This window comes from Perca flavescens, chromosome 6 (assembly GCF_004354835.1).
Source record: "Perca flavescens isolate YP-PL-M2 chromosome 6, PFLA_1.0, whole genome shotgun sequence".
Taxonomy (NCBI): domain Eukaryota; kingdom Metazoa; phylum Chordata; class Actinopteri; order Perciformes; family Percidae; genus Perca; species Perca flavescens.
In genome coordinates this window covers 38,360,109-38,373,966 of record NC_041336.1, presented here as the reverse complement: position 1 = coordinate 38,373,966, position 13,858 = coordinate 38,360,109, and the positions used below count along the sequence as shown (strand labels likewise).

The following is a 13,858-nucleotide window of genomic DNA, read 5'->3' as shown; positions in this document are numbered from 1 at the left end:
CTAGTCATTTTCCAGCCTTGTCAAACTGCAACGCATCCCTTCATCTGAGCGTCTCTCTGCTGCACTGCATTCCTTTTCCTCCAACAGTATTGGAGGCGGTTGGAGAAGCAAAAGAAAGGCAGAAGCGATGCTTTAAATTGGTAATTAATTATCTATCACTGCTAGATAATTCACCTTCCCATCATAGCTATAAACAGTCCTTATAAAATACATTCCAGGTGGATTCATATAGCTTCTTTATTCTGAAAATGTGCCATATATTCTTTCAGACACATGTTATTTTTGGACAGAAGAGGGAAGGGCAGAGCGACATTTTCTTTCTTTTTGGTCAAAGTATATTTTGTTTTTGAAAATCAGCACAGTGAAGTGTTTTTATAATATATTATACACACTTCTTTGGAGAACATTGACTAGATATTCTCTGAATAATGACAGACATTCATTTAAACATAAACAGTCTTAGGTCCTGAGCAATCTCACACTCTCTTACACAGGTCGATAACATACACACATACAGTAGTGTGTCACTGCTGATGCAGAAAAATCAAGTCTTTTTTTTTTTTTTAAAACTTATTTGGATTACAAAATGACATGGTTATTTATGCACTAATGAGCTTCAGCTTCAGGCTCTTGACATTTGTCAACCCAATCTGTAATTTCAAAAGACACCCAAGTCAATGAGAAAACAGGCTTTGTCCTCTATATCTTGAAAAACATCCTGCATGCTTTTCAGGTCACCAAAGTGACTATAGAGAGTTTGATGGAAATGTTATACAGTGATTTTAGTTATAAAAGCTCCTACAGCCCTATAATGGGTTACAAAGAGGACCGTTTCTTTGTGGACAATTCAGTAATGTCCGTTTCCCACAAGTCACTTTTTGGTAATGGGACTGGCATTTTGTTCCTGTCTTCTTAGGGAATTATAATCCCTCCGGAGTTAATTTTTCCTTAACTTGCTTCACTGGACATCATGAATAGTTCCTCAGTCTTTGGGGAAATACAACAGACACCTGTATTATGTGACAGCTTCTTGTTTTTGTAGTTTCCTAGAAGCTTGCAGAATAACATGGCTCTTGTAGCTCAGGGAAGTAATGTTATTACATTTGGGTCTCAAAGAAATCCCTGTGGACTGGTGTGACAGAGATGGCAGGTTCCAGAATTATTACTATGATCAGGTACCATTTTTGACAGCCACGTTCGCAAATCCTGACGATCCAGAGTTGAGTTGAGGCTCCTTCATTCTGTGGTTATGTGTTCATGTTTTGTTCATCAGTGGTTTAAACCGCACCTATCCTGTGATGGGGCACTTGTAGAGTCTGTAGGTTTGGGCAGGTGAAGTAAGGAGCAGGGAGGAAACAAGTTGCTATCCCATTGGAAGCAAATGGCAGCGTTGGCCCGTAGAAAACCTCCTCCTTCCCCTCTGTGCTCACATCCAGCACCTGGAGAAAGGAAACTTATTTATTAATATATGGTGTCCCTTATAAACCAGGGGTCTCCAATGTTTCAGGTCAAGGACCCCCCAGCTGAAAGAGAGACGGAGCAGGGACCCCCTCCCCCCGCTCCCCCCAAATATTGTGTAGGGCTGCTTAAAGCTTATACACAGCTTTTGATGGTGCATACAATACTAAGCTATTAAAATTATTATTATTCATATATTTACACATCATGTTTGAATGTTAAACATACATGTAGTAGTATATCCTTAGACTGAACTGTATCTGTGGATGGCTCCCTTAGTGGCTACCTTACCTACGGGCCAGTAGCATGTCAATGTCAATTTAATAAATCCCAAATTAAACAAATCCCGATTTAGCTTTGCTAATACTATGTTGGGTAACACTTTATTTAGATAGTCAATCTGTAGATGCTCTACAAACTATCAACAGATTATCAGTACATTTCTCAACTGAATGTCTGCAGATCTTCAACAATTAATCTGTAGATGATCTACAAACTATCAACAAACTATTGTACTTTCATAACTGAATGACTGTAGACATTTTCAACTGAATGTCTGAAAACTTTCAACAATTTATCTGTAGATGATCTACAAACTATCAACAATTTATCTGTAGATGATCTACAAACTATCAACAAAATATCTTACTTCCATAACCGAATGTCTATAGCTACAAATAAGTTGTAGCAAAGTTGTTGAGTTTCTATATATATATATATATATATATATATATATATATATATATAATGTGTTACTGATACACTACAAATGTGCTTTTTCAAGCATTTTTTACATCTGTAGATATATAGATTACCACAATAAAAAGTGTTGAAAGTTTGTAGATCATCTACAGATTAATTGTTGAATGTCTACAGACATTCAGTTGAGAATATGTATAGACATTCGGTTATGGAAGTAAGATATTTTGTTGATAGTTTGTAGATCATCTACAGATTAATTGTTGAAAGTTTGCAGACATTCAGTTGAGAAATGTACTGATAATCTGTTGATAGTTTGTAGAGCATCTACAGATTGACTATCTAAATAAAGTGTTACCCTATGTTGGACTTGTGTCTATGTATATTAAATATATTTTTAGACATATTTTAACTTAATGATTAAACAATAACTTGGGGCCCCATTGCAGTAACATTAAGGACCCCCTAAGGGTCCGACTCTCTGTTGAAGGTATCGGTTATAAACTACCTTCAAGTACAGCAGTTTGAATATGAGTGGGTTGTGTAACAAGTAGTTTTTAGTAGTAATGTCAGTCTCTGTGCTGGTTGGTCTGGTCAAACAATAAGCTCTGTCAGGGGCTTACTTTCTCATTTTCACAGAAATAGATGGATGTTGTCTTTGGGTCAAAACTGACCCATTTTCAAAAAGTTTCTACATCAGAATCAGTGTGTTTTACCAAAAAAATTACGTGGATGGTTCCATGCAACACTCTTCACAAGTAAAAAAAAAAAGACCAGTTCACTACTATTATTGAATTTGGGTGTTTTATTTCATTTTATAGTTTTGAAGAAAAAAAATGTCAGAATTTTTTTTCAAAAAGTGGAAAAAAAACAAAAACATTTTAATTTTAAATTTGGACCCGGAAAAACGTGCATGGTGGACGGGAAGACAACACAAGACTTAACTAGTTCTGTGATCACTTTCTTTTAATCATCAGTCAATAAATCAGTGTATGGGAAACACGGAAATGGAAGCTAAAAAAAAAAAACTACTCAAGATGTACGGTCTCTTTTAATTCAATGGCTATTTTATAGTTAGTGTGCTGCTGTTTCACTGCACTGTATGAACGGCATATTATAGAATAGAATAGCTGAATTTATATCGCCTCATCTGATAAAGGCTAAATCAAAAAGTCTCATCTCTCACCTGAATGCATGCCAGAGGCTCGTTGGTCCAAATCGAGTATCCTCCAACCACATAGATCCTGTCATCATGGACGGCTACTCCGGACTCATTTTGACCTGGGGAGGACAGAGCCGACACAATGCTTCACTGTGCCAAGCAGAGGACAATATGACTTCCATCAGGTGTCGTCCCCCCCCCCCCCAGGTGGCACAGAGAGAGAGAGAGAGAGAGATAAATGGAGAAAGATGGGGCGAGGGCGGGAGTGGATGGAGAGCCGAGATTGAGCTCCTGTTCTCTTTCCTGTGACTTTGTCTTGAACTTTCCCAGAAATCATAGGAGGAGAGAACAAAAGAGGAAAGTCATACGGGAGGAGAGAAGGAGGGAGTGTGGTGGAATTTCCAGTTTACCAACTCATGCTATGTAAGCTGAGCCAGTGGTACCCCAGGTCAGGTCAGTGTCCAACATTACCTCATAACCTTTCCAGGGAATCTAGGCAGCTGCATGATGAGGGAATGGTTTGTTTCAGGAGGTTGGTGGGCCTGCCACACTTTAGCATCTGAGTTTGGAGAGGGTCTGGCTAGTCCACACAGCATTGCAGGATGGGAAAAAAACCTGCTCTGGTTTATTGGCATTTCTTTAAACCAATCACAGTCGTCATGGGCGGCACTATGTGCCGCACGGAGCCACGGTGGAGCTGCAAATTAGCCTTCGGGAAGGAACTTGTTTTGGTGGAACATGTGTAACCGGGTAACCGGGTAACCGGGCGAAAAGAGCGGGATCCAGCGGAACTTCCGGCAGCACCGGAGCAATCCCGGAAGTGGAACGTTGTGGATATAGACTAAAGGTTAAGCTAAACTTAACGCCTCCAGCATGAGTTTAAATACACCTTCAGGATAACAGGAACTTCAGAGAGATGGGATGGCATGACACAATGACACATCGTGGTTAAACTGTACTGCCTCCTAAATTATTTCCTAAGACGAGTGTTCATTAAATGCTCCTGTGTAATTCATCAAGGTCTCCCGAATCTTTTTCGCGTATGTGAAGTGAGTTGTGCTGCTCCTGAGTTTTTCCTTAACCGGGAGGAAGAGTAAAGTCACCTGAACTTTAAACCCTGTAAACCTTCGTTGAAGAACATGAAATGAGAGAATAAGACCACATCCTGCAGTATCAGCACAACAGACTGTGTCTCTAGCGCCTTTAGGTGCAGGCTGGTGGAGGTGCTACTCCATCCCACCTCCACCAGCCTGGAGGCTATAGATACAACATGCCCATGGCTCTAAAGTAGGGATATATGGGTTGTCATTGTATTTGAGCCAAACCGCCTACTAACAACCAGCAGGGAGGCATTATAGGTTATGTTTTTATCTAATGAGAGGAGGATAAAGCACAACTTATGTTTCTAAGTACCACATACAGCACATCATTGGAATTAAAAGTATTCTGTGTTTGAGATAAATTAGCATAAAGCCACTGACAACTTAGTATTTCTCTGTAACATGACAAAAAAACAAACATAAGTACTATGTATTAGGACTTTAACACTCAAAAAGTCAGCTTATGTACTTCATCAGGACTGTGTGGGTTAGGGTTTGATCACATTGAACTTGTCACATTGACAGTGGTCTGGTGACATAAACAACGACCCGATGTGACATCTTTTTATTTTATTTTCTCATGTGAAATAACCAGTTCCAAACAGTTCCAACATTTGCAGAAAATGTTGCTTTTGTGTAACTTAGGAGCACATCATTCGTAGACGCTGACTGAGAAAGTCTTCAGGGCCTTTAAAGCTGCAGACCCACCAACCAGACAGCCGACCGGACTGATCAGTCTCCCCGAGTTGGTCCAAAAAGTTCCTCAGAACACACCGAAGAGACGAGACGTAATACGTCTCCATAACAGCATGCGGCGCTAATCTGTATTGTTGCCCAAAAATGAAAACCGGCAGCTGATTGGAGGAACGAGTCACGTGGGTCTGGCTTCTCCCGGATTTCAAAGCCAGACTGTCATGGCGGCTCGTTCAGAATACAATCTCATATTGGACTAAAATAGTTCACTGAAACATGTTTCTGAAAACATTTGAAGAGAGAAATAGGCCATGCAGTTGCTGAATCTGTCTTAATTTCAGATCAACAAAGGTCAGTTTAAAAGATTTTCGTCAGATTTTGAGAGACTCTAGTCACCTCATCCTGCTCACCATGTCCAGGTTAGCTCTACACCAATCAGATGGGTCATTTGAGTCCGACTGCCGGTAGTGCCCGCCCCGCCGATTATACATGTCAAATCGGCCAAAATGAAGAACAACGGCTCCTCGGACGGACGACAGCATGGAACACACCGAACAGACTTAAGTCACCGACCTCGCCAGACTGTCAGACGGCTGATTATTGGCTCGGTGTGTCCGGGCCTTAAGAGGCCTTAAGAAGCCTCTGCTTTTAGCTCAGTTTTGCTTTCCACCAACTCCTGAGAGAAATATCTAGCTCTCGAGCTGCTAAATGCTCTAAAAGGTTATTATGTCGCTAACATAGTTAAGGTAGAACAGTTAGAATTAGAAGTTCTGGTTGGAAGTGGAATTGTCCATTACTGCTGCCGTAATGTCCCATTATGTGTCATCTAAACTACAGATCCACTACCCGATCTGGCAAACTTGCATAATGTAATGTAATGGACAATTCTGATTCTAACCTGTAGGGGGACCGAAGCGGGAAAAGTGCTTTAGTGTTGCTAAAGCTGAGGGGAACTCCACTCCAGAGTCAGGTGATAATTCTCCATGGGTTCATCACTACGAACGACCCCTCTCTCACATACAAGTAGTCATTTGATCCATGGTTCTTATTAAAAATATTGCTTATAGACGCTTTAAAAAATATCTCTTCTAAATCTTTCAAGATTGGTTCCTGAGCCAAAGATGTTCAAAAGAAAGTTATTAAAGAGTTGCACAGGCCTGTTATTATCCCCAAATGGCAGTGGCATACCCCATCATTTGCATAATGTGACAGTTTACATAATGCTGCATGTGGTGACAAGAATCAGCCATTTTTGTTGCTCCCCCTCTCGGTGGACAGAGCACTCTTAGGAGTAGCTATGCATTTTTATTTGTCAATTCCTGTGTCTCATTTAAATGGGATAGGACCTTTTTCTCTGTTGCCTCCCCAGTTAAAACAATAGTTTGACATTTTGGGAAATACATGTATTCATTTAGATGATAGAAACAAGCTAAACTAAGCCTCCTGACTATAGGCTTTATATTTAGCATACAGACATGCAGTGGTGGAATGTAACAAAGTGCATTTACTCAAGTACTGTACTTAAGTACTAATTTGAGGTACTTGTACTTTACTTGAGTCTTTTCTTTTCATGCCACTTTCTACTTCTACTCTGCTACTTCTCCTCAGAGCGTAATTCTATCAGACAACAACTTCATAGCGGCCCTCCCCTGGTTGTAACAGCTGAGGAGGTGCATAGAATCTTCAAAAAGATTGATCCAAAAAAGGCAGTTGGTCCTGATAAGATCAGAGGAAGGGTCCTAAAGGAGTGTAGGGAACAACTTAGCCCTATATATATTCTCTCTTGACACACATTACATTCCAAAGGCCTGGAAAACCTCACTGATAGTGCCGGTACCAAAAGTGGCAAAACCATCTGCCTTAAATGACTATCGTCCAGTTGCCTTAACATCAATTGTAATGAAAAGTCTTGAGAAGATTGTCTTAAAACATGTTCTAGGAGATGTGCAAGGGGTTATTGACCCTCTACAATTTGCATACAGGACAGAAAGGAGCACTGATGACACCCTATTGTATATGCTCCATAATATTTATTGTCACCTGGATCAGCCCAAACCATATGTACGCGTGCTATTTATAGACTTCTCATCTGCATTCAACACCATTAGGCCTCACATTATGATGGAGAGGCTGTTGCATTCGGGAGTGCATATGTCATCAGGTGGGTTGAGTCCTTTCTGACTGACCGAGTGCAGCGTGTCAGGGTGAATGAAGCAGTGTCTTCTCCCATTATTACAAACACGGGGGCTCCACAAGGAAGTACAATCTCCCCAGTCTTATTTACCTTGTAGACAAATGAATGCAGGAGCAACACACAGGAACATGTTACAATCAAATTAGCTGATGATACAGCAATCATAAGTTTAATACGGGACAACGACGAAACCAACTACCAGGCTTGGGTAGACCAGTTTATAGAATGGTGCAGGTCCAGTTGTCTTCTGCTAAACACAAAGAAAACTAAATAAATGATATTTGACTTTAGAGGGGTGGGGGCTCAACCCACCAGCGGATGACTATAGAGGGGCAAGGGATTGAAATGGTAGAGGAGTATAAATACTTAGGAACAATAATAGATGCTAAGCTATCATGGAACACCAACACTGATGCCATCTATAAAAAGGGTCTGCAGTGACTGTATTTTATGCGGAAGCTGAGACAGTTCAGAGTAGAAAAAGACATGATGGTCCTTTTCTATCGCTCTTTTGTTGAGAGTATTTTAACTTTCTGCTCCATTGCCTGGTATTTGTCTTTGTCAGTGACAAACAAAAGTAACTGACCACGATCTATATATAATAATATATACCATTTTGTTGTGTTTGGCAAACATTTGGAAATTTCAGTTTGATGGCTATATCGATCTACGAATCCAGGGTGGTGAGGAAAGGACAAGCAATTTGCGGTGACGGGCTACATCCCCTATTCCAGGGGTATGAGCTGCTGCCATCAGGCAGAAGATAGAGGGTGCCGTCTTTACAAACCAAGCGGGCTCGCAAATCATTCATTCCTACCAGCATTACACTACTAAATAAATTAGGGAAAATAACTAACTACTAACTAATATATATATATATATATATATATATATATATATATATATATATTGGTATAATATTAAAACGCCACGGATGATGTTGCACCTTACTATTTTTTTTTAATGATGTGGAGATATTTGTGATTGTGTACTGTGGTTGTGCGGTGGGAAGGGAGGGGTTAGTGGTCTTGTGGTAGTCCGTTCTCTATGGTCTGTTGTCTGTCTATTTGATGAGCTGTATGGTGCAAGATGAATTTCCAAAAGGATCAATAAATGTCTATCTATCTACATTTCAGAGAGAAATATTGTAATTTTTACTCCACTACATTCATCTGACAGCTTTAGTTACTAGTTACATTAAGATTTTTGCACAAAAACACATTTTAAAAGTAGTTTAAAAGATACAATCCTACAAGTCCAGCTGAAATGATTAGACCATTAAACACACAACTGTTTGGATTGTTTCAAGTTTCTAAAATGGGAGGATTTTTCTAACCTGACTCCGCCAGATGGATTGCTTCGCATTTGCTGGGCATATCCATCTGGGAACTTTCCGTTGGAGAACTTTTGGGAAGGGGCGGAAATACTGGTTAGCTGATTGGATAAACCATCTGTTTATCACCTATGTTGGTGATAGACGGGCCAAATCAACCAATCAGATCCACGAAGCGTATGAAAATACAACCACAAGCCCGCCCCTGCTGCTGCAGGCAAAGCATAGCTCGTTAGCTCAACATGCAAGCAACATGTCGGTAAAGGAGATTTGCCGTTTGTGTAACGAGAATTTAGGAATAAAAGGAACCATTTCAGGTTCCCGGTCCATATTCCAAAAGAAGGATCCAAGAGAAAAAAAGCATTAGCGAGCGGCTAACAGAATTAGGGCTACCGCTGTCTGTAAATACTGGTTAGCTGATTGGATAAACCATCTGTTTATCACCACCTAACCCACCTCAAAACCAACGCTGATTGGCCCGGTCGTTTGGCTAACGGCTCCAAATTTTCTCTACCTCAAGATGCCAGACTGATCTGGGAGGAGAACTGGAGCTCGCCAGATTGGGACGGTCTCACGAGGCTAGGATTTTTCTGCATTGAGTACTTTTACTTTTAATACTTTAAGTAAATTTTCCTGATGATACTTACATACTTTTCCTTGTATTTCTACAGTGTGGTATTAGTACTTTTACTTAAGTAAAGGATCAGGATACTTCTTCCACCACTGCAGACATGGTGGTGTCAATCTTCTCATCTAACTCACAGAAAGAAAGTGAATGTATGTCAAACTATTCCTTTAAAGGAAGGAAAGGAGGAGTATCCTTAATCTGTTACTATCAACTGATGAATCATCCCCAGTATACACTTGGAAGTGTATGCTTGGCCATATGTGTGTGGTTTCTTCACTTTGCCCACCGGTGAGGAGGCTGAAGGAGCAGCGTGTCCACTGGTCCCCGTCCATGTTGTAGGAGTCGATGTGGCGCACCAGGATGCGGTCGTTGTTGTAGTCCAGGTCGTTCCCACCTAGCACGTAGAGCTGCCTCCTCACCGCCGCCATCACGTGGTAAACTCGCCTCTGCAACATGGGACTGCGGGCCAACCACTGGTCCTGAGGAAGAAGAAGGTGAAGTTGGTGGAGAATGGATTAGGGGGGAAAGCAGATGGAAGGGAAGAAAGAAGGTAAAAAAAAATGATTTGATGCAGATCATGAGAAGCAGGTGAGATGTAGTACAAAGAGGGAGGGAGAGAGAGAAACAGAGAGGGTGGGAAGGGAAGCAGGATGAATAAGAAGATTAATATTTAAGCATATCCATGCATAGGTAATTGATGTATGCTTAGTGCTAGATAAATAACGTGACACTGGAGCTCTGGTTTGTACTAATGACTTCCCTCCCTATTTCTAATCATATGTTTCAGCCACTCCATTTTACACCAAGGATCCCTGCTCATTTCACTAAGTGTGGCGGAGCTTATTTCGTGTCAGTGTGTGTGAGTGTGTGTGTGTGTGTGTTTGATTGAGGCAGAGAATGAGAGTGAGTGTGTGTGTGTGTGTGTGTGTGCCTGTGTGTCTGCTGGGAGCTGACGGGTGGCCATCTGTTGAGGGTAGAGTGGGTGGGGGGTTGCTGTTGCTCTGGCAGGTGAATGTAGATTCATGGTGAATACAAATGAGACGCTCTCCCTCTCTCTTTTACTCGCTTCTTCGCTCCCTCGCTTCCGCGCCAACATGTACAAACACAGACCCATATGGATATGCACCTTATACTGTACATATACACACTGCATACCTCCACACGATATACAGCCTCACCGAGAGCCAGCCCTCTTTAACAGCTAGCTCATATACTGTACATACACACACAGGAACTGAAGCCCACTACATTCCACTACAGTTAGCTGGGAGCGTTGCAATTAGAGAAATAATAATGACTTAAACTAATTCATGCAACTGCAACACAATTGATGTGTGTGTGTGTGTGTGTGTGTGTGTGTGTGTTTGTTCACTTTGTATTTTGGATAAAAGGTTTTAACCTTGCAGAGGCAATATTGGGAGGATTTTCATTAAAGGACCAGTACCAATGTTTTGGTAACATGAATAATTTAATACAATACTTTACTGTGGATTATATTCTAAAGTAAGCTGTAGATTTTCACATTTCTGTAGTTTTACTATTTTTTTCCCACGATGCCATTGGTTTCCTTTCATCTCCATATGGTGAGGAAATCAATTTGCAGACTCTTGACACCTGTCTGTTGTGTAATCCATCACAGTGAACATAATGTCTGCATTACTTTTCTGGGAAAAGGCCATTATTGTCACATTGATGCTGTTTAAGTGTAGTTTATTTTTTATTTTTCAAAAGTATGCACTGCCTCACCTCCCAACAATAGTATTACTCTAACAAACATCAATGCAGACCTTACTGTAAAACTGTAAAGCCAATTTTAGTTTATGTAGGCCAAAATCACACTATAGAATAGAAACACGATAGGATACCCTCTATCCATACAGCCTTATTCAGATAAGGAAATACTTTAACAAAAACATTTATCAGTGGAGAAACAATGGAGACCAACAGACGACAGATAGTTCTTCCACATGCAACAATATGTACATATATGTATAGGGAACAGCTACATATATGTACACAGCAGACAGAAAAAGCAGTGAATTTTAATATGGAGAAACACAAGTTACAGTATTAAGTAAATCAAGTGCATTAGGTATAACTCAGGAGGAAGCAAGTCTGACAACTGACTGTACAGAACTGAATTAGCGGGAGAGTTTCTGCCACATATTCACCTACTTGCAAGGTTTATGGATAAGGAAAAGCATTCTTAAAGGGTCAAAACTATAGCAACTTAATGTAGTATTGAGAACATCAGACCAACACATTTGTGGTAGACCCTGATGCCAGTTTGCAAGCTGCTCGACATGTCCGTGGAATGCATGAAGAAACAATTTAGGGGTGTTGTCCTACTCCTGATTTTAGACCCTGATTACGGCCACAAGTCGAAACACGTTGGTCTGACCGTTAAGTTGTTTTAACATCCCATGTAGGCTATTGCTAGAGTTTTGACCTTTTATGTATGAAACTAATTGATTTCTTTGGCTACTTGGTGGCAGCGCAACACAATATGTTTTTTTACACTAGCTGATATGGTAAATGTGTTAGCAGACAGTTATCTATACACATCCAGCAGACACGATACACCATTAACATTCATTTAAAGTCATGTTTCTGGCCACCTGGCAAATGTAAGTCTAATATTCACTCTCTTTTAGCTCTGCTTTGGTCTCTATCAACTCCTGAGCATAATATTTAGCTTTTTTAGCTGCTACAATGCTTCATCAGCTAGTTGCTAACTTTGTCTGTCTGTCTTTTGACGTGGACAGGTACAGTAATGTAAGGTGGGTTTAAAACAGCTGCTGGAAACAGTGCTGATGAGAGCAGCGAGACTGAACGAATACAGTAAAGTTGCAGGCTGTATAACCAAAACAATGAGCTGAAAGACGCTAAAAAGGGAACTGTAGAATTTGATGATAAATCTCTATGGGTCCGTCACTAGGAGCAACACCTTACATGTTACACATAGTCATTTCATCCATTGTTTATATGAAAATATTGATTCAAGCAGCTTTAAAAATATGAAACTCTACAGCACGCTATACTGTAAGTATATAGTATTTAAACAGGAGATTTGAAGGAAAAACTTAAAGTCTCTGATATGGTCTCGTAAGCACTTTTAGAACTGTATTGTTTAATACAGTAAAAGTGCAAGATCACTTCACAGTTACCTGTTCTGGGTCGTACACCATCAGTCGATTCTGGTACTGAGCTGTGTTTGTCACCCCACCTGTAACACAAAGGAACAACACCTTTGGCTTTTATCAGAGCGCCAAATACTTTGGTACAAATGTGTACAAAGCAGTGTATATCTGGACTACATGCCAAGAGAGTGCCTGTGCATATGCATGTGTAGAATCCAGGTAAATGTAATGCATAATGTTAGAGTGTGTGAGTATCTTGAGGCTGTTTTCCTTATCGCGGTATACCTGAGACCCAGAGCAGGTTGTCAGCCACACAGCCGGCGTGGCAGGACAGTGAGCGGTCAAAGGGTTGGACAAACATCCATTTGTTCCTCTTGGGACAGTAGCGCTCCACAGAGGGCAGCACCTGCCTCAGCTCGTTCCTGCCCCCCACTGCGTACAGGTACTGACCCAGCACACCCAGGACAAAGTGTTCTCTGCAGGCCTTCATGGGAGCGATCTCAGTCCAACCGTTTGCCCTGGAGTCGTATCGACAAGCAGTCCTTACAGCACATGTCCTCCCGGTGGCATGCTCCACCTCCCCACCCACAACAAATAGGAAGTTCCCCATTACGGCCACACAATGGTGGCTGCGTCCAGTGGGCATAAGCGCCAGCTCGCTCCAGTTCGACCCCCCCGCAACGCGTACATGCTCCTGTGCAGCCGGGTTGAAGTAGCGCAACTCCCTGACTCTGCTCACCTCCCGCTTCCGCCCGCCAACTATGTAGAGGGTGAGAGACTGGAAGCGAGGCCTGGTGCGGGCCGACTGGCGGAGGGGCTGGGCGAAGGTGGCGTGGTGATAGTCCAGGGCCTCCTCCACAAGGGCAGCAGCAGTAGGGCTGGACTTAACCAGAGAGTGGCTACGGGCAAGCTGGTGCAGTGTGGGGACGTCCATGAGGCCGTAGCGGACGTGTTGCAGTAGATCGTCAGCGTACTGGTAACGGCAGTCGTGTTCCAGCCACAGAACAACCAACTAGAGGCAGATCGAGTAGAGAAGAACTGTATGAGTTTTGGACTGTTGTTAGACAGTGGTCGAACCTTCACAAAAAAGAAAATAAAGTTAAATACGCTGTATGAAGTTAGCTTTTAATATAATATAATATATGAATGGTCAACTCATTTATTTCATTTTTTTATTTTTTATTCCTGAAGGGAGTTTTTCCTCGCCACTGCCGCACTAAATGCTTGCTCTTGGAGGAATTACTGGAGTTGTTGGGTCTTTGTAAATTATAGAGTGTGGTCTAGACCTACTCTATCTGTAAAGTGTTCTGAGATAACTCTTGTTATGATTTGATACTATAAATAAAATTGAATTGAAATTGAATTGAATTGTAATTGTTTACTTAGATAGGGACAGTGCACATTAATAGACATCAGTACAAGTACACAATATGCTACAGTTAGCACCATAG

General features: G+C 41.3%; 1 protein-coding gene across 2 annotated transcripts in view; it reads right to left on the bottom strand.

Moving 5' to 3' along the window:
- Positions 1 to 219: 219 nt before the first annotated feature.
- The window catches only part of klhl32 (kelch-like family member 32), an 84,362-nt gene continuing 70,723 nt past the window's right edge, over positions 220 to 13,858 (bottom strand). For both annotated transcript variants that reach the window (XM_028579911.1, XM_028579912.1), the window contains exons 7-11: positions 12,693 to 13,419; positions 12,435 to 12,493; positions 9,554 to 9,746; positions 3,344 to 3,438; positions 220 to 1,439 (exon numbers count right to left, since the gene is read on the bottom strand). In XM_028579911.1, the coding sequence (XP_028435712.1) occupies positions 1,278 to 1,439; positions 3,344 to 3,438; positions 9,554 to 9,746; positions 12,435 to 12,493; positions 12,693 to 13,419 (1,236 nt within the window). In that variant the 3' untranslated portion in view covers positions 220 to 1,277. The remainder of the gene's footprint in view (positions 1,440 to 3,343; positions 3,439 to 9,553; positions 9,747 to 12,434; positions 12,494 to 12,692; positions 13,420 to 13,858) is intronic.